Raw genomic sequence first — 18,601 nt, 5'->3', positions numbered from 1 at the left:
ACCATTCCAAAGAAAGCAGATATAGGAAGGGGTTAACATACTTAAAAAACAGGGCAACCACCAGTCAAAAACAAACAGACAAACAATAGCTTCGCAAAAACTAAAAAGACACAAGCACAAAATAAAAGGAAAGCATAAAACTACAAAAAGAAAAACAGAGTAGACTCAACTAAAAAACAAGGTTTAAAATGGCAATAAATACATTTTTTTGGCTGCACCTCAGCACCTGGAGTTCCTGGGACAAGGAACAGATTCGAGCTGCAGCCACAACCCAAGCTGCAGCTGTGGCAATGCTGGATCTCCAAGCCACTGCACCAGGATCAAACCCATGCCCCAGTGCTCTTAAGATGCTACTGATCCTGCTGTGCCACAGTGGGAACTCAAAAAAATATATGTTTCTCAACAATTACCTTCAATGTCAGTAGACTGAATGCCTAATCAAAAGCCACAGAGTGGCAGACTGGATTAAAAAAGCAAGAGCCTACAATGTGCTGCCCATAAGAGACTTTCCTTAGGGCAAAGGACACACAAAGATAGAAAGTGAGGGGATGGTAAAAGATATTTTATGCAAATGTAAATTACAGGAAAGTGGGAGTCACAATACTGTATCATCAAAATAGGCTTTAAAACAAAGACCATAAAGAAAGATAAAGAAGGACACTACTGATAAAAAGATCAGTTCAAGAAGAGGAAATTACAGTCATCAACATATATGCATGTAATACAGAAGCATTCAAATACATAAAACAAACACTAACAGACATAAAAGGAGAAACTGATGGGAATACAGTAAGAGTAGGAGACTTTAACACCTCACTCACATCAATGGACAGATCTTCTGGACAGAAAATCAGTCAGGCAACGGAGATCTTAAATGACATAATAGAAGAACTAGACTTAATGGATATTTTCAGGACATAATATCCAAAAAAAAAAAACAAAACAAAACCCAGAATATATATTCTTTTCAAGTGCACATAAAACATTCTTTGGGATTGATGACATACTGGGGCACAATACTAACTTCAACAAATTTAAGAGTATAGAAGTTATTTCAAGCATCTTCTCTGACCACAATGGCATGAAACTAGAAATTAACCACAGAAAAAGAAATGAGGAAAAAAAACAACTACATGGAGACTAAATGACATGCTACTAAAAAAAAAAAAAAAAAAGGGTCAGTGAAGAAATCAAAAAAGAAATAAAAAATACCTTGTGAAAAATGACAATGAAAACACAACCATATAAAATCTATGTGAGGTCAAAAAGCAGTTCTTAGAGGGAAGTGCATATTGATAGAGGCCTTCCTCAAAAAATAAGAAAAATCTCAAATCAACAACCAAACTTATCACCTAAAAGAATTAGAAAAAGAACAAATGAAACTTAAAGTCAGCACAAGGAAGGAAATCTTAAGGATCAGAGAGGAAACCAACAAAATAGAGATTAAAAAAATAGAAAAAAAATCAATAAAACCAAGAGCTGGTTCTTTGAAAGAGTAATAAACAAAATTGACAAACCTCTGGTCAGGATCACTAAGAAGAAAAGAGAGAGAACAAATAGACAAAATAAGAAATTAAAAAGGAGAAATCCCAACTGATACTGCAGAAATACAAAAGAGAGAGAGAGAATACCATGGACAATAATATGCCAACAAATCTGACAACCTAGACAAAATGGACAACTTTCTAGAGATATACAATCTGCCAAAATTAAATCAAGAAGAAATAGATAATTTGTGCAGACTGATCACTAGAAATGAAATTGAGTATGTCATTAAAAAAAAACCAAAACAACAACAACAACAAAAAACTCCCTACAAGCAAGTTCCAGGACCAGATGGCTTCACAGGCAAATTCTACCAAACATACAAAGAACTTATACCCATCCTTCTTAAATTTTTCCAAAAGACTGAAGAAGGAACACTCCCAAAGACATTCTATGAAGCCACCATTACCCTAATACCAAAACCAAAGATAATACCAAAAAAAGAAAATTATAGGCCCCTATCTTTGATGAATATAGATGCAAACATTCTCAACAAAATTTTAGCCAACTTAATTCAACAACACATGAAAAAGATCATAGACCACAACCAAGTGAGACTCATAACAGGTTCACAAGGATAGCTCAACATGTACAAATCAATCAATGTCATACGTCACATTAGCAAAAGTCAAAAAACCACATGATCATCTCAATAGATGCAGAAAAAGCATTTGATAAAATTCAACATCCCTTCATGATAAAAATTCTTACTAAAGTGGGTAGAGACAAACACATCCCAACATAATAAAAACCATTTATGACAAACCTACAGCCAAAATAATACTTAATGGAGAAAAGCTGAAAGACTTTCCACTAAAATCTGGAAAAAGACACTCTCACCACTTTTATTCAGCATAGTATTGGAAGTCCTAGCCACAGCAATTTTACAAACAAAGGAAATAAAAAGTATCCAAATTGGAAGAGAAGAGGTAAAATTTTCACTCTTTGCAGATGATATACTATATATAGAAAACCCTAAGAACTCCACACAAAAACTACTAGATCTTATAAATGAATTCAGCAAAGTAGCAAGATACAAGATTAACATTCAGAAATTGATTGTATTATGAGTTGCCACTGTAGCACAGTGTTGACTCTGAGGGAGCTTGAGTTGCTGCTGAGGTGCAGGTTTGATCCCCTTCCCAGCCTGGTGCAGTGGTTAATGATCCAGCATTGCTGCAGCTGTGGCATAGGTCACATATGCGACTCGAATTCAATCCCTGGCCCACATATGCTGTGGGAGTGTTCCCCCCCCCCCCCCCCCGCAAAAAAAAAAAAAAAGAAATTGCTTGCATTTCTGTATACTACCAATGAAACATAAGAAAAGGAATATATCCTTTTAAAATCATACCAAAAAAAAAAAAAAAACCCAGCAAATAAAACCTAGAAATGACCTTATAGGCAGAGAACTATAAAACATTTAATAATGAAATGAAATTAAACTTGAAAACCTTATAGGCAGAGAACTATGAAACATTTAGTAATGAAATGAAATTAAAATGAAAACCATATAGGCAGAGAACTATAAAACATTTAATAAAATAAATGAAAGAGGGTTCTAAGAAATGAAACAATATTCCATGCTCCTGAACTGGAACAATATCATTAAGATGATAACACTATCAAACCAATCTACAGATTTAATGTGATCCCTATTAAATCACCCATGTCATATTTTCACAGAACTAGAATAAATACTAAAAAATCTATATGGAACCATAAAAGACCCAGAATTGCCAAAGCGATCTTGAAGAAAAAAACAAAGTAGTAGGCACAACTCTCCCAGACTTCAGACAATACTACAAAGCTACAGTAATCAAGGGAGTGTGGTATTAGTACAAAAACAGACATTTGGATCAATGGGACAGAACAGAGAGCCCAGAAATAAACTCAGACACCTAGGCTCAATTAATCTATGACAAAGGAGGCAAAAATATAAAGTGGGAAATTACTGCTTTAGCAAGTGGTGCTGGGAAAGCTGCATGTAAATAATGAAACCAGAACACACCCTCACACCATGCACAAAAATAAACTTAAAGACTTAAAACATAAGATGTGACAAACATTCCCTTGCCAAGGAAAGTTCGGCAAATCACCTGGTTCATAAGTTATACACCGTTTCTAATCAAGTTATTTTTCATATTATCAATGCAGGCTAATTTGTGTAGAAATACAAAATACCACTGAAAGCAAAGTTTCTAATCACTAGTTTCCTTTTAGGTGATTTGATTTGAACAGCGAGGTAACCACAGCTCAATGTACTGTCCTCCTTTATTCTTTCTTTTCTTCCATTTCCACTACTTGTTAGTTTCCAGGTCTCATTTGGTTCCCTCTGGGCTGTTCTTCATCACCGCCATCACCCTACCTTTACAGCTACCTGAATCTCCCCATCCCCACACCTCCACTCAACTCTCTTCCCATCCTGCAGAGGAGCTGATCTGAAACAGTACGTTCAGGGGTCTTTTCCTGCCTATGAAGTTTGGGCATCTCGCTACCTCACCAACTGCATTTCTTCCCCTGTATATTTTAGGTCCTGCAAAATCTGACCCAATCTAATGAGTAATTCCTGGTAGGTACTCATCCACTCAGACAGTGGACTGAAAAATGCCTGAGTGAGGAACGGACCCCCACATTTGCCTTCTGTCTTCATCACAGAGCCGAGCAGAGCTGAATACTTAAGCACGTGTTATCAGACTTTAATTTGTATTTGAAAGTTTAAATGGCTAATCTACATTTAGTATTGTTAATAAACATGAAAATCAATTATTAGTGGCTTTCTACAAAATACCCTAAAAAATACCCTAAAAAATACATTTTAAAAAATTAATCATCTAAATGTTTTCACTCCTCTGGTACACTATCCAAATATTCCTAACATATATTAAGTATTTACAAATATCTGAATGCTTAATAGCCTACAGTGAAAAGTTTGGGGTGATGGAGTATTTGACCTTTTTTTTTTTTTTTTTTTTTTTTGCTTTCTAGGGCTGCACCGACAGCATATGGAAGTTCCTAGGCTGGGGGCTGAATTGGAGCTACAGCTGCTGGCCTACACCACAGCCATAGAAATTCAGTATCCGCCCCATGTCTGAGACCTACACCACATCTCATGGCAACACCCACTGAGCGAGGCCCGGGATCAAACCTGCATCCTCATGGATACTAGTCGGATTGGTTTCCACTGCACCACGACAGGAACTCCCTATTTGATATTTTTTTTAAAAATGTTTTGTTTCAGATAGCTATAGCTTTTAATCAAAAAGTTTTCATAGCACACATGGTCCCTACACATCACTATTCTTGTCCAAAAATAATTTATTAACCCTAACGACTAGTAATATTTTACCTTTCTATACAAAAGTTAGTACCAGAGTTAATAAAATGTGATTGCTTATCCACATAAAGGACCAAGTGTCTCTATTTGCAATAGGAAACAGTGAGATATGAAGAAATCACATTGCTTATCACAAGCCCTTATGACATAATAATGCCATAAAATTGAATAAAATGTTATTCATTTATGACAATTTCCATATATGAGTTTAGCATTATATTGAAATGAAATCCAACAAACACAAAATGTGTTAGCAAGATTAATTCACTTTTTTAGCCATGACAATACCCAAATATAAAAAATGTATAAATTTATTTGTATATATTTGTATAAAATGTATTTCCTTTAACCTACTTGAAATAAAGAGAGCTCCTGTTCTTAGTTGGCTGATGGAACTCACTGAAAAGGGTCTTGAGAAGATGGGCATGTTGTCTAATCTTCGCCATTTAATCTTTGGTTCTGGATAACCTTGCACATAGCAAGGTAATGTCACATTTGACCCAATTTCCATAGACACATCGGCAGGTTCTTGTATAAAAACTGGAGGTGCTGGAAGATATTTACAATGAAAAAAAAGTATCAATAGTACAGTACAGAGGCAAATCAAATATAAAATTAATTATTACACTGTCAACAGATTGGATTTGAATCAGGTCATGTTCATTTAATACTATAAATATATCCTGTCTGCTACTGAATAGCAAATTTTTATTTTTTGGGAGGGGGTTCAATGAATAGAGAGAGGCACGAAGAAGTTCATTTATCTCCTTAAAGTGATAAGATGCAAAGAATGGGAATTTAAATCAAGATTACCTTCACTAAAGAGAATCTTTCATTTCTAGAATTTATTTTCAATATTAGTTTATATATACTCCTCAACCACTTAAAGTCTCTGCTCTGTAATGAAATATTTTTGATACTTTCCAAAACTTCCTTCTTTTGGCTGAATTTTTAAATGAACTAATTTATATCAGAGTTCATTCTTCAATAGACCACTATATAACAAGCTAACAGTATTTAATCTCAGATTACATCCTTGGTGTATATCACATTTTTGCTTCTCAGTCTCTTTCACCTTGTTGAATGAAACTTAAGCTTAAGAATCAATAATTCAAATTAAAATAATAAAACATTTGATAAATGGACAATAAGGAGTGCTTAATCTTAGACTTAAGAAATGATTCAGAAATTTTATATATAAAGTCTACACTTATCTTCATAATTCAGGTAGCCACAGAAGCCAGGAGGAAAAATTAGAAATACCTAACAGGCAGACCTTGAAAAACATAGGCATGTGATACAGGGAGGGTGCTGTCAGCATGCCCAAATAGACGGGGCTCTCAGTATGTCCAACAGGACTTCGGAGTAATGATGTTTGAGGCATCGGACAAGGAGAAATTCATAAGACATCATTAGAGGTATCAGACGAAACTTGCTCATACAGGACTCTAAGAGGAAGTACCCTGTGGAAGCCTCCCCAATAATGTCAAGATTAAACAAGGGACTGTGTTAAGTACTATTCAATAGTTATCTCCTTTTATCTTCACAGTACCTATGAGGTAGGTACTGTTACTATCACCCCCTCCCCCTTTTGTAGATGAAGAAACTGAGACAGAGAGTTAACTCGCTGAGTGTCACGTGGCAGCGAACAGTGGAACTAGGATTGAAAACCAGGTCAATCCAACTCGAGTCACAATTCTTTATTGTTTTACCAGCTCATAACTGCCCATATTCAAGCTGGGTAGCAGGTTAATAAAAATAGGTGTGGAGATCACTTCTTTCCTTCTCAATGAGAATTCTGTGACTTGGAAGTAAAGCTGTCTCCCAAGTATCAATAGTGCTTTCTCAGCCTGGGCTAAAGGACCTCTTTAACTTTGGAGCCACGCCTTCTATTACTTCTTTACACAAATCCTGTTCTCTAGACAATCAGAACTCCTTGCTCTTTTCCAAAGGACTGACCGTTCTCATGTCAGCACCTGTTATCACCATCTCTTCCAAATGCAATGTCTGCTGTTGATCTCTGGCTATTGAAATACTGACAATTCCTGAATGTAGTTCCAAAGGCCCTTGCTCCATGCCATCTCTCACCATCCTAAACAGATATGATTTCTTCCCTCTCCGAGGTTGCAGGGAACTCACCCTGGAACACTCTCATGGCAATGGCTACCTTTGACCTCTTATTAGGATATACATTTGACTTTCTCCAGAGAGCTTACATTTGCAAACAAATTTTTATCCTTTATAGCAACTACATAGTACTTTGTGCATTATACGTTGATGCTAGATATTTGTGAATGAATCAATATTAAACGCCCAACAATAACTGGGTATTTGTGTGTGAGTGTTACACCTAAGTGTATATGATGATAACAACACTGATCCAGTACATTTGAACTTGCATCTTTTGAAGAAATAAGGCAAGTTCAGAAGCCCTATTGTTTACTGAAACTACATAAAATTAAGTTCAGTACCAAAACAGAGCGATATACTTTTAAAAAGAAGTTGTATATCTATGTTTAGATATCTCTTAATCCATCTATATGAGAATTTGATAAGTAAAAATATATATGTTTTAACAGGTAAACATATTTTTTACAAAGTTTATAAAGCTGTTTGCTTATCCTAGGTGAGTTAAGGCCTAGTTACTTTTCTCTGGAATGAGACTAGTCATTTATTCTAGAGTCAGTTGCCTGTCTGAAAAACAGAGGTATAAGAGTCTCAGGATATGTTAGGCTCAGAGTGTGAACAGGCGAATATGGAGATGGGACAGAAAATGAATTCCAGAAGACCAAAAAAGATGTGCAGAAGCCTGGGGCTGATCAAACAGTTGGGAGGAAACCAAGTTTAGTGACATAACAGAACATAGCCATCAGTGAAAACAGAGACAAATTAGAATTGTCAGACAGAGGAAAGCCGAGAACAAACTAGATTTTAAAAGGATTAAGTGAAGTTCAAGTTGTGCCCATAAAACTCAGTTAAGATGGGGAAAAAGTCACCTGTGGTGAAGAAGCTTTGGGAACAGTGTCAGTCATAAGACAGGCATAAGGTCAGGGGATATATGTAGTGGTACCAGAAAACAAGGCAAATGAGAGAACCAGGCACAAGGTAAGCAGCCAAGACAGCATCCATGACAAGCAAACGTCAAAATGCAGCAGCTCCTACCTCAAGTCAAGAAGGCTTTTAAGTACTTCCTAGTCCCGAATGTGGCCAATTCAGATGCCAAGCGAATTAGATTGGGTGGATGGTAAACAGATTAACAAAACCAGGGGGAGAGGAAGCAGAAGTGATTATAGTACAAAATATGGAACTTGTACAGAGGATCTGCTTAGAGAAGTAGTTTAGGGATGTTAACAGCCCGCCAAGTGGTTTCAAATAGCAGCTCCACTATTCCTTAGCCTATAAACTTGGAAAATTAATTTACTTCCCAGTCTAAATGTTCCCATGAACAAAAGGGGGGGGAGGTAATAACATTTCCTATCTCGTGTTGTTACAATAGGGAATCACTATCATGTAGCATGCAGTAATCACCCAAATATTAACTATCAATGATCACAAATACTGTATAGTTCACGTATTAAATCATAGTTCTGGAGTTTAATATATCTATTGTTAGTTTCAATCTTGGCTTCTGCATATAGTCTTTCAAGGATTATGCTGGATCCTCTGTGATCCCCTAAACATTTGCGTGTAAGCACCGTGAGGATGGCCCAGGGTTAACGCACGGTACAGCTTTGTTGGATACGGCTGTGTGCACACATTATTTTGGAAATATAAAAGCTAAAAACAGCCTGCCCATCCATTCCATAAAATTATTCCAGTTTCTTTAGTGATAATTCAATCTACCTCCAATATGGCAACACTTGCATATGAGTCAAGGTCAGATTGTCTTTCCTAAAAATGGCTGAATATGCTATTTTGGTTCCACCAAACCACAAAACATGAAACCACAGTCTAAGTCTAAAACACCACCCTCTGTGGTATGGAATGCTGCACAAAAAGTCACTGCCAGGCCAAAGTTTTGTTTGATGTAGTCAATCTTCTTCTCTTCCAAATGACTTCACAATTTGCTCCTTCTTTTTAAAAAGGATGAAAAGCACTGGCCATGTTCCCTGAACATTGACCTGAAATGTCCACAACTTAAAGCCATGATAATGAGAAATCAAAAACAGGAGACTTACTAAGAAGCTAGAACTTAGGATCAACATTCAACAGCCATTCTGTGATTATTTTTTGATCTAATACTATTTATGTGAAGTAACAGACCCACAAAAACAATCTGAAACCCCAACAAGACATGCATAAAAGTGTATAAGTCATAATCTACTGAAATTTATTCCCATGTTTTGGAACTCGAATAATTTTATACACTTCTCACAGTAGTACTTAAATTGTCTCAAGCCCTTTTGTAAAAAAAAAAAAAATCAAGCTGAAACAGTGACTATCATACTAAAAGCACAACACTTAATCTTAAATGCTATGCCACCATTATATATGCATTTCTATATTATTTTTCAAGACTCAAATCATCAAAATTACCATTCAGTTTGTAAAGTTAATATACACCTATTTGATACCTGTACCACTGATCAGCTTCAGAGGAAAAACAGCAACCACTGACACGCTGAATGTACACGGGTGATAAAATCTCATTTCAGCTTTACAACCAACCTATTATGTAGGTAGTATTAGAAGTCAGGCAGAAAACCCAGTCTCTCTCTTGAGCTCATTCTTTTAACCACTACATAAATTCTGGGATTTTTTTTTTTTTTTTTAGTTCGTTTGCCTTTAAACCTAATAGCAACAATCAAAACCATCAATTGTGATTTGCACAGTTCTCAGCAGTTATGTTGTCTGTTAGGATATGTAACAGTAGTTTTATGTGGGCAGAAAAAGTCTAATAAAACTTTGTGAGCTATAATGATCAGAATTCTGATGGTGAATAAGGAAATAGTTAAGGCATAACCGAAACATGAATGGCACTGAGGTTAATATTAAGTTATTTGGCAACTGTTGACAATGAGCAAGCTTACAATAAGTGAACAATTGAGTTTATGTAAGTACTTCCATCCAGAAAATTACTGGAATAAAAGGTAAGAAAGTCATTGTTGTAGAAAGGATCACAGAGAGTGAAGATCTTGAACATGAGTGACGATCAAACAAAGTTCAGTTCAAGGGATAGGGAATAAACACACAACTTTTGTTAGGATGTCTCCTAATCTACTCCAAATCCCCCCAGCACAGACAGCTCTCTAATCCTCAAGGGTTTTTCACTCATTGGAAGAGAGAACCTGAAACGTCCGGAAACTAAAGAGATTATCAAGAAGGCAGCAAGTAAACGAAGAAATGTATAGATGTTTAGAGTTCCTACAATCTTGGAGGGGGTGATGGTGTCATTCCCTTTTCACGGGTCTATCTCACTCTTCTTTCTAGTGCTAGACACTCTAAGAGAATGTTGGGGATTAATAGAAAATAGCTGAGCAGGAAAGAGGGAGAAGCAGAACTGGAAAATGTTGACAACCGAAACTCTGAATATTTACAGAAAAAAAAAGAAATTCCGTATCTCATCGCCCTCTTCCTTTGGGCCTTATCTTTCTAAAAGCATTTTTGTGTTTTACACCCTGCTGGTAGATTCTCAGACCCTCAACCCAGAGATTCCAATCTTATTTCCAAGGCACTTCTCTTAATAACCACAGGATTTCGTCATGGTTCAAACACATCTTGCTGTGACCTAGATAGATGCTGCAGTGGTCTTTGCGGCCATTTCCAGCTTTGTTGATTCTACCCCAAGGGCATAATCACCAAGAATGCAGAGTGTTCACCAGACAGTCCAGGGGCACGAGGATCATAAAGATCCCAGGAGGAAAAAAAAAATTTGGCTTATTGAAAGAAAAAGTGGACCTTAGAGGGTCATGATTTTCATCTAAAGAACTAAGACGGTAGAATAAAAATGTTTTGTATTACTTTATTTTAAATTTAAAAATGCATTTTCTTTGTCGTTTTTAACTTTTGTTAAAAAAACAAACTTTGACATGAAAATCATCACGCATAAATGAAAATGCAATTAAATGAAATCTCATGTTTTATAAATTTCAGTGATGCAAACATCTGACTTATCCGTTCAAATTAAGCTGCCAGGTTCTTTTTCACAAGAAACAAGCCCTGTTTTATTTCCTGTGTTCCTGCACTGTGTAATTTTATTTTTCAAGAAACATGAGGTGGAGGGACGAAAGAGGGAGGACCAAACTTCTTGAGTAATCTGACTAAAGTTGCACATGCTGTTTCATTCACATTGTGACTTTTGACATTTATTTGTAGTTCATACTTTACACACAGAGGAGTCACTGCTTGTGAATGTTTTTAAAAAGTGTAAGAGCATAATCTGCTACCTTTGCTGTCATCAACATCTCCAAATGACGGTCTAGGGCCAAAGTCTAACTTTTGGCCTCTAGATGTTAATACTTAGGAATTTGGGGTCAGAATGGATGACTCCTGATAGGAAAATATTTGGCCATAGATGATATACCAGCAAAGCCTACGGTCTCTGAAATCAAACAACCTGGGGTTCAAATATCCAGGTTCTGTCCCTCCCTAGCTCTGTGCCCCTGGTCAAGTTGCTTAACCTTTATCGGCTTCCATTTCCTTATCCATATAATGGAAAACATTATAGTATCCTCCTCTAAGGATTGTTATGTGGGTTAAAGGATAGGATGCATATAAAAGTTCTTAGCACAGTACATGGTACATAGAGAGGACTTGGTAAATGCTAAGTACCATTATTACATTAATAATCTGAAATGTTGACTCTAATTTTGCCATTCTGACAAATATTTCCACCAACGGTTTCAAAATTATTACCATGAAAAAATTCCAGTTCAATTTCAAAACAAACTCATCTAACAGAGCGAGGACGCTTACAGCCAACATCCAGAGTTATCTTGCCAGTTGTTCTTCCAGCATCATTGACTGCAACACATGTATAATCACCAGCATCCAGATCTTGAGTTTCTTGAATCTTCAAAATTCCCAAGAGAGGGTCAATAATGAGAAATGTTGAGGGCCTCAGCTCAAGATCCCCTAAGTTAAAACAAAGAGGAGAACATTAAACATGAAAGCGTTTACCTTGTTGGCTACTGATTTGATTTCAAAACATCTGAAGAAAACAGACTGTAAAGTCTTTACGCACAAGTGCCTGGCACAATGCAGGCCATAAATGAAGTATGCACAAGTATTTCCTACTGTGTATACACCTAAAAGAGAACAAACTTTTTGAAACTATGTTGGGGAACTAGGCAAGAGTGGCAGCTGTCACCATGTCTGTGTCAGGCAAGGAGGAAATGGAAAGATGAAGGTCGCAGTGAAGGTTCTTTGTGGCAGGATGCATTTCAATTACCCAGGAAATACTCTGGAGACCCTGGGTATCCTTAGCTTGGTTAAGGACCAGGTTTCTGGTTTGCTGATTGCTCTCAATCAGATGGTGTCTTGTGACAGGTATAAGCTGCTTGAGAGGATTCTAAGAATGGCTGAGGAAGAAGGCACCACAGCTGGCTAATGAGAGTAGGGAAGAGCTTGTTGGGAGAAGAGAAAGAATGGACAAGGAACCCTCGACCGTGGCCAGAGAGGAGTGTTTACATATAAACCTCCCAGAAGACTTCTACTAAATCTGCGCAAAGCATCAAAGATCTTTAAGTTTAAGAGGCAGGCAGGGGGTGTAAATGTGTGGCGGATGGGGATGAATTTGACCTCCCTGTCAGGTTAGAATGTCAACCTTGCCTGTCCCTGCAGTACCTCATATACGCTGGGAACCATTTCTATTTCAAGACAGGAGGTGTCTCAACAAGCCTGCAAGGTGGGTTAGCCTTTCCTTAGGATTCTTTTCCTATAGGGTTTCACCTTATCAAAGAATGAAATTAACCAGGATGATGAACATCATAAAAAAAAAAATACCTAGTACAGATGATTAGTGCCAGCTTAGCGTCCAGATGTCTTTTGTTTGTTTGTGTAAAGGGTGACATCAAACACTTTGTGGGGATCCTAAAAAACTCCAGGAGGCTTAAGGACCGTTGCTTTTAGGGTTTCACAGCATGCTCTGAGGTCAAGTCTGGAGAGAGGTTCTTCAAAATCCCACATACTACCTTAGCCATGTATCCTGGACCTTAGGACTGTTAAAGGAACTCCCTTCGCTTTTAAAAGGCTAAAGTTCCAGAGCTAGTAACTCTCTAGGACACTACATAAAGCATCGACCAACAGACACACTGAAACAAACAAACGATTCTCTTTTTGTTTTTATAATTTGGGGAGGAAAAGAAGTCAAAGGAGCCATAATTAAAAAACAAAACAAAACAAAATACTGCATTAGCAACTGCCAGTGCCAAAAATAAAGTGTTTTTCAGCATTCGAATATTTAAAACCCCAGTCATCCTTTTAAGCCTGCTACTGCATATCACGTGAGAATGAGAGAGGCAACCAAAGTCGTGTCTATGTGCCTCTGGGAAATTTTCATAAATAAAAGCAGATGATGTTGACATAAACTTTCCTCCCACTAAGGGAGGATGCAGTGTTACTGAGCCGTTCATCAAGCATTAAGATGTTTGGACTAAAATGCATTTAGATTTTTGGATTTTATTTCTCCCTTATTTCTTCTGGGTATGTCAGAGGACATAAGAGGATGAAAAAAAAAATAAAAAGATCTTTTTGCTAGTAGCTTTTTTCATAATAAAGTGTTTAAAGAATAGCACTAGTGAAATAAAAGACAAATTAGAAAGCACTGGTTATTTCAAGCTTGAATTTTGACCACATTTTGATAATCTTTCCTTTCTTCACTACTACTGAACAATTAGTAAGCAAGTTATTGAGAAGGCATAAAGAAAAAAAGGAATTTGAGATGAAAATGATTTAGGGAGTATTGAGTTTTACTATTAGGGAAAATTAGAAGAATGTTATACGTACATAGTAAACTATACAAATTTTGCTGACAGTCTATGATTTAAAAACCATCGCCATTAAGGAGGATTCCTTCTGCTGTGGTTTAAGTTCAATTCGGGCCTCTGCGGAAGTAAAGACTTAACAGAAAGATCATAACCTATGATGTGAGACCCTTTAAAATGTTGACAGTTATTTAGTGGTTCTCAAGAATGTTTGTCTCAGTTCTCCTGTAGCTCAGTGGGTTAAGGATCCAGCACTGACACTGAAATGGCCTAGGTCACTGCTGTGGCTCAGGTTTGATCTCTAGCCTGGGAACTTTCACATGCCATGGGTGCAGCCAAAGAAAATGTTTACCTCAAGGCCCTTGTAACACTCCTAAAAACTACTGGGGACAATCAGATTTTTTGTGCATGTATTCATTTGCATTAAGCGTTTTTGAAATGAAACTGAAAAACTTTAAGACATATGTATTTATTTTCAAATAATACTCTCATGATACGTTAACATAATAAATATATTTTATAAAAACAATTCCCCAAACAAGAGAAATTTAGTGAGAAAAGGGTCACTGTTCCATATTTTTGCAAATGTCTAGAATGTCTAGCTCCGTGGGAGACAGCTGAGGGCCCACATTTGCTTCTGCATTCATGCTACTGGAAATCACATGTCATGTGGGCCCCAAAACTTCACAAATATACTCATGAGACACTGAGTGTGACAAAGCCAAACAACATCTTAGTATTATTAGGAAAATAATGTTGATCACATGGATTCCCCAAAAAAGAATGGCGGGGAACCTCCAAGGATCCCCATCTACACTTGAACAACCACCATTCTAAAGACATGAATCATTGATATTATCTATTACTAATATCTATTTACTATTCTACCAGAAATATTCTTTCTATGATATTTTAATAGAGTTCCGGATTCTTCCTTGAACCCACCTTATGTTGCTTATTTCTAAAAGCTAAAATTTTGATGGGCATTTGTATTTATGAAATTCTTTTTCTCAGATGGTCTGAATGAAATACAATTTACTAATGGATGGTGGTGGCCAGGGGCTCCAGGACTGGGTAAATGGAGAGGTGGTTTTCCACAAACATAAAGTCTAAATTATAGAGATCTGCTGTGCAGCAGGGCCTGTAGTTGACAATACTGTACTGTATACTTAAAAATTCGTTAAGAGGGTAGAGCTCAGGTGTTCTTACCCAAAATTTAAAAAAATAGATAAAGTACACCCAGTTATGATTTATTCAGTCACAACTGCTGAAGGGAAAAAAAGGGTATGAAGAAAAATTTATTCTTAGGATGAGAGAAAGAACTATTCTTTACCCCCATGGTTTCCATAAGTTAGATTTTCCTAACCTTTCTGGTGTCTCAACCCCAGCAGAGAAGGGAAAAGGAAGGTCCAGCTGCCCCCCTCACCCTCTCTCTGGGAACCAGTCTGCATGCAGCAAAGTTTGCCCCCTGGTTTTGCTCTTTATGGTCTAGGGTCCACTCCTGGAATAAACTGTCTGCAGGTGACAGTTCAGAGCAGTTCTGCGTATCATTGACGAACTTCCAGCAGGCCTCCAGCAGAGTCTGTCAGAGTCAGGTGCCCACACTCTAGCTCTGTTGGTTCAGAACTTGGACAGAGAAATGGGGTATCACTTATTGGGCCCATTAACTTCCAACAGTTCTGGTTGAGAAGAGAAACTAACTGGTCATTTCTAGAGTCTTCCATGTGGTGGCTGCATGGCTAACTCCTCATTTAGCTCGCAATCCATGTGTGGGACCAAGGGTGAGATAAAGACTAAGTTATGCAGGAGAGTAGCCCCAGTTTGGGAAAATCAGAGCCTTTCTCTGTGACTCAGCTATAAACAGGCAGATTAATCAGCAGGTTCCATTACTTTTTAAATTTAAACTGCTGATTGACATTACAAAAAGAAATATTGCCTCTCTAACGTATGTTTTTCCTGGATTTATTTAATTATGATGTGAGTTAGAAACTGTTATCTATTTCACCTGTAAGTCACATATTTAAGGTTTTTCTTGTCCTTTTTTTTTTTTTTTTTTAAAGGGCCGTACTCGCGGCATATGGACATTCCCAGGCTAGGGGTTGAATCAAAGCTGTAGCCACTGGCCTACACCACAGCCACAGCAAGCCAGATCCAAGCCATGTCTGCAGTCTACACCACAGCTCATGGCAATGCCAGATCCTCAACTCACTGAGCGAGGCCAGGGATCGAACCTGCATCCTCATGGATGCTAGTCAGATTCATTTCCACTGAGCCACGACAGGAACTCCAATTTAAGTATTTCAAATAAGGAAAATTAGTTTGTGTTGACTGAAATATAACTGAAATGTAATTAAAAAGCAAATCCAGAAATGCTTTCTTATCACAGAAAATACGAACACTGAAAACCATTTAACACAGAAAATTATAAAAATAACAGTATCTCCTAGTTTCCCTCCTTGTTTTTGACTTATATTATGGAAAAGTATTTGTTTGCTACATAAAGCCTTTCTTTTTCACCTCATGTTCCCCAAGAGTTTGAACCCGAGGTGAATTCACAATTTTGTGATTATGACATGAACCCGTTGCTATGGGAATGTCTGTGATTTAACAAACAGAATCATAACAATAGTGCTTTGTACTATTTAGCATTTTTCATCTGAAGATTAAAGAATATTTTGCAAACAGCATCTCAATAATCCTAGCAACCTCCCTGTTAGGGTGTTTGCAGGAATTTTTCTTTTTCATAGATTGGAAGGACTGAGAGAAAAACAGAAGCAGGACATTTTACACAGAAATCTACTGTCGGCATCTGAGCCTGGGCCAGGACCCAAAGGCATTCTCACCAGGGACAAGCAGCACATCATTGTTACTTTATTATAGAATCATAGAGGTAGAACCTTTATGTCACAAACACAGGCAAATAATTTCTAAACCTAAGATAAACACCCACCATGTATGATGAAACTGACCACAAAAGGCATTTGTGTTTCAGTAACAAATATCACTCAATTGGAAGTTTCAATGTGTCTTTTTATTTGAGCACTTTGTAGAAAGTGTCCTGGAGACTCTAGAGAACTTTGTGATTGTGAGAGCCTTCACCTCTAAGAAGAGTGAGCAGAAATCAGGGAAGCTATTTTAAACCTTCACGGAGCATTCTTGGACAATTTTCTACAGGAAACAATCCTAGACTAACAAAGAGAATATTCAGCTGGATTAGCAAAGGCGAGCTTTTCCTGCTTTGATTTTCACGGTCCTGTAATCCACACCAGATGTCAAATGCTGAAATTCAGAGCTCCCAGTTTTGAACTCTCGTCTCTAGTGAGATCATAAACACATTTTATGGGGCTGCTAAGTCACACACCAAAACAAATTTTTAACAAGTCATTTTTTTATCTGAAAGAGAGAACGAAATGAAGTGAACCAGACTACGACCATACTTAAGAAATGTACCTTTGACCCACTTAACGTGAGGTGGAGGAACACCAGAAGTTTTACATTCCATGACGGTCGTGTCCCCGAGGGCCACCAAGAGCTCGCTCTGAACTACGGTCAACTTCGGGGCTTCTGAAAACAACAAACATGCAAATAGTTGATGTCCAGCACAATGCTACCTACACATGGCTTATGCTCACTACATGAATCAATAAAAAATAAATAAATAACACGATTTATGTGCTTTGGGCTACATCAGTGTTTATAAACAGAAAGAATCTCTTTCAACGTATATGCCCATAGATGTGTGTGATGAAAAGATCATCTATTAGAGCCAAATGGATGGCAGGTAGTTATAATTCTGATAAAACAGAATCCACAAATTTAGGAAATTAACTGAAAGTTTTTATGAAAAAAAAAACAAACTTTCAATTAATTGATACACATTTTCTATGTGACCTTAAGGATTTTCATGTCTACCTACAGAGAAATAGTTGTAGTCTAAGGCTAAAATCTGCATCTATACCAAGCAGACTGTACTTTTCCCTTCAATGCTAAATATAGACATTCTCCAAGTTTCTTTCCTTAGCTCTGTTTGACTCACCCCTATTCTAATGCTTTACTTCATTCACACATTTTTTTAGTATCTGAACAATTTATGATTTCCTATCTTCCATTGATTTAGTTTTAAAAAAAGCTAAGAGTTAACTTCTCAAAGATCATGTTACTCCTTGGCTGGAACACTTCAGTGACTGCATTTCCTAATTCCCTAGTTTGGCTTTTGAAAATCATAAACTGGTCCATGGCTTTCTTTTGAACTTCATCCTTCATTATACGTCCTTACTCATCACAAGGTATGGACCTACACTGGTCACCCAAATGCTCTGTTCTCTCCTATCTTCCTGCTTTGGCTTAAGCATCTCCTCTGCCTGAAATCCCCTTTGCCATAACATTTCAAATCCCACTCATTCTTCCAGACTGAGCTTAGATCCTGTCTCCTTTGAGAAATCTTTGCCAATTCCCTAGTCAGAATTAATCTCCCCTTTTTCCAACCTTCCACATCGGTCCTAATTTGTCTGCCTTAGTGTATTTCTTCATGTGGATCTACTCTCATTATTCAAGCCCTTGAAAAGTAAGGACTTCATAACTTTTTTTTTTTTTTTAATTTTACACTCTACAATCTCCAGTGTAGCATTTTACATACTCTGGGTGATTCAGACGTTGAAATACTTTAGCTTCCTTGTGAATGAACCAGAATTCATTTCTGCAATGCGGAATCTGTTTCAAGCCCCATTCTACATTCCCAACTGTCTAGTCCCTCTCTATGTGGGTGTTCTGTGAACATTAGTCACTGCCATCTCTAAAT

General features: G+C 37.2%; 1 protein-coding gene across 3 annotated transcripts in view; it reads right to left on the bottom strand.

Moving 5' to 3' along the window:
* Positions 1-18,601, bottom strand: part of HMCN1 (hemicentin 1) — a 497,854-nt gene that overhangs the window by 243,519 nt on the left and 235,734 nt on the right. For all 3 annotated transcript variants that reach the window (XM_047753862.1, XM_047753863.1, XM_047753864.1), the window contains 3 exons: positions 17,254-17,367; positions 11,795-11,953; positions 5,234-5,428 (listed from right to left, as the gene is read on the bottom strand). In XM_047753862.1, the coding sequence (XP_047609818.1) occupies positions 5,234-5,428; positions 11,795-11,953; positions 17,254-17,367 (468 nt within the window). The remainder of the gene's footprint in view (positions 1-5,233; positions 5,429-11,794; positions 11,954-17,253; positions 17,368-18,601) is intronic.

This window comes from Phacochoerus africanus, chromosome 11 (assembly GCF_016906955.1).
Source record: "Phacochoerus africanus isolate WHEZ1 chromosome 11, ROS_Pafr_v1, whole genome shotgun sequence".
Classification (NCBI taxonomy): Eukaryota; Metazoa; Chordata; class Mammalia; order Artiodactyla; family Suidae; genus Phacochoerus; species Phacochoerus africanus.
The sequence above is the reverse complement of the archived record's forward strand: the minus strand, read 5'-3'. Positions and strand labels throughout refer to the sequence as shown.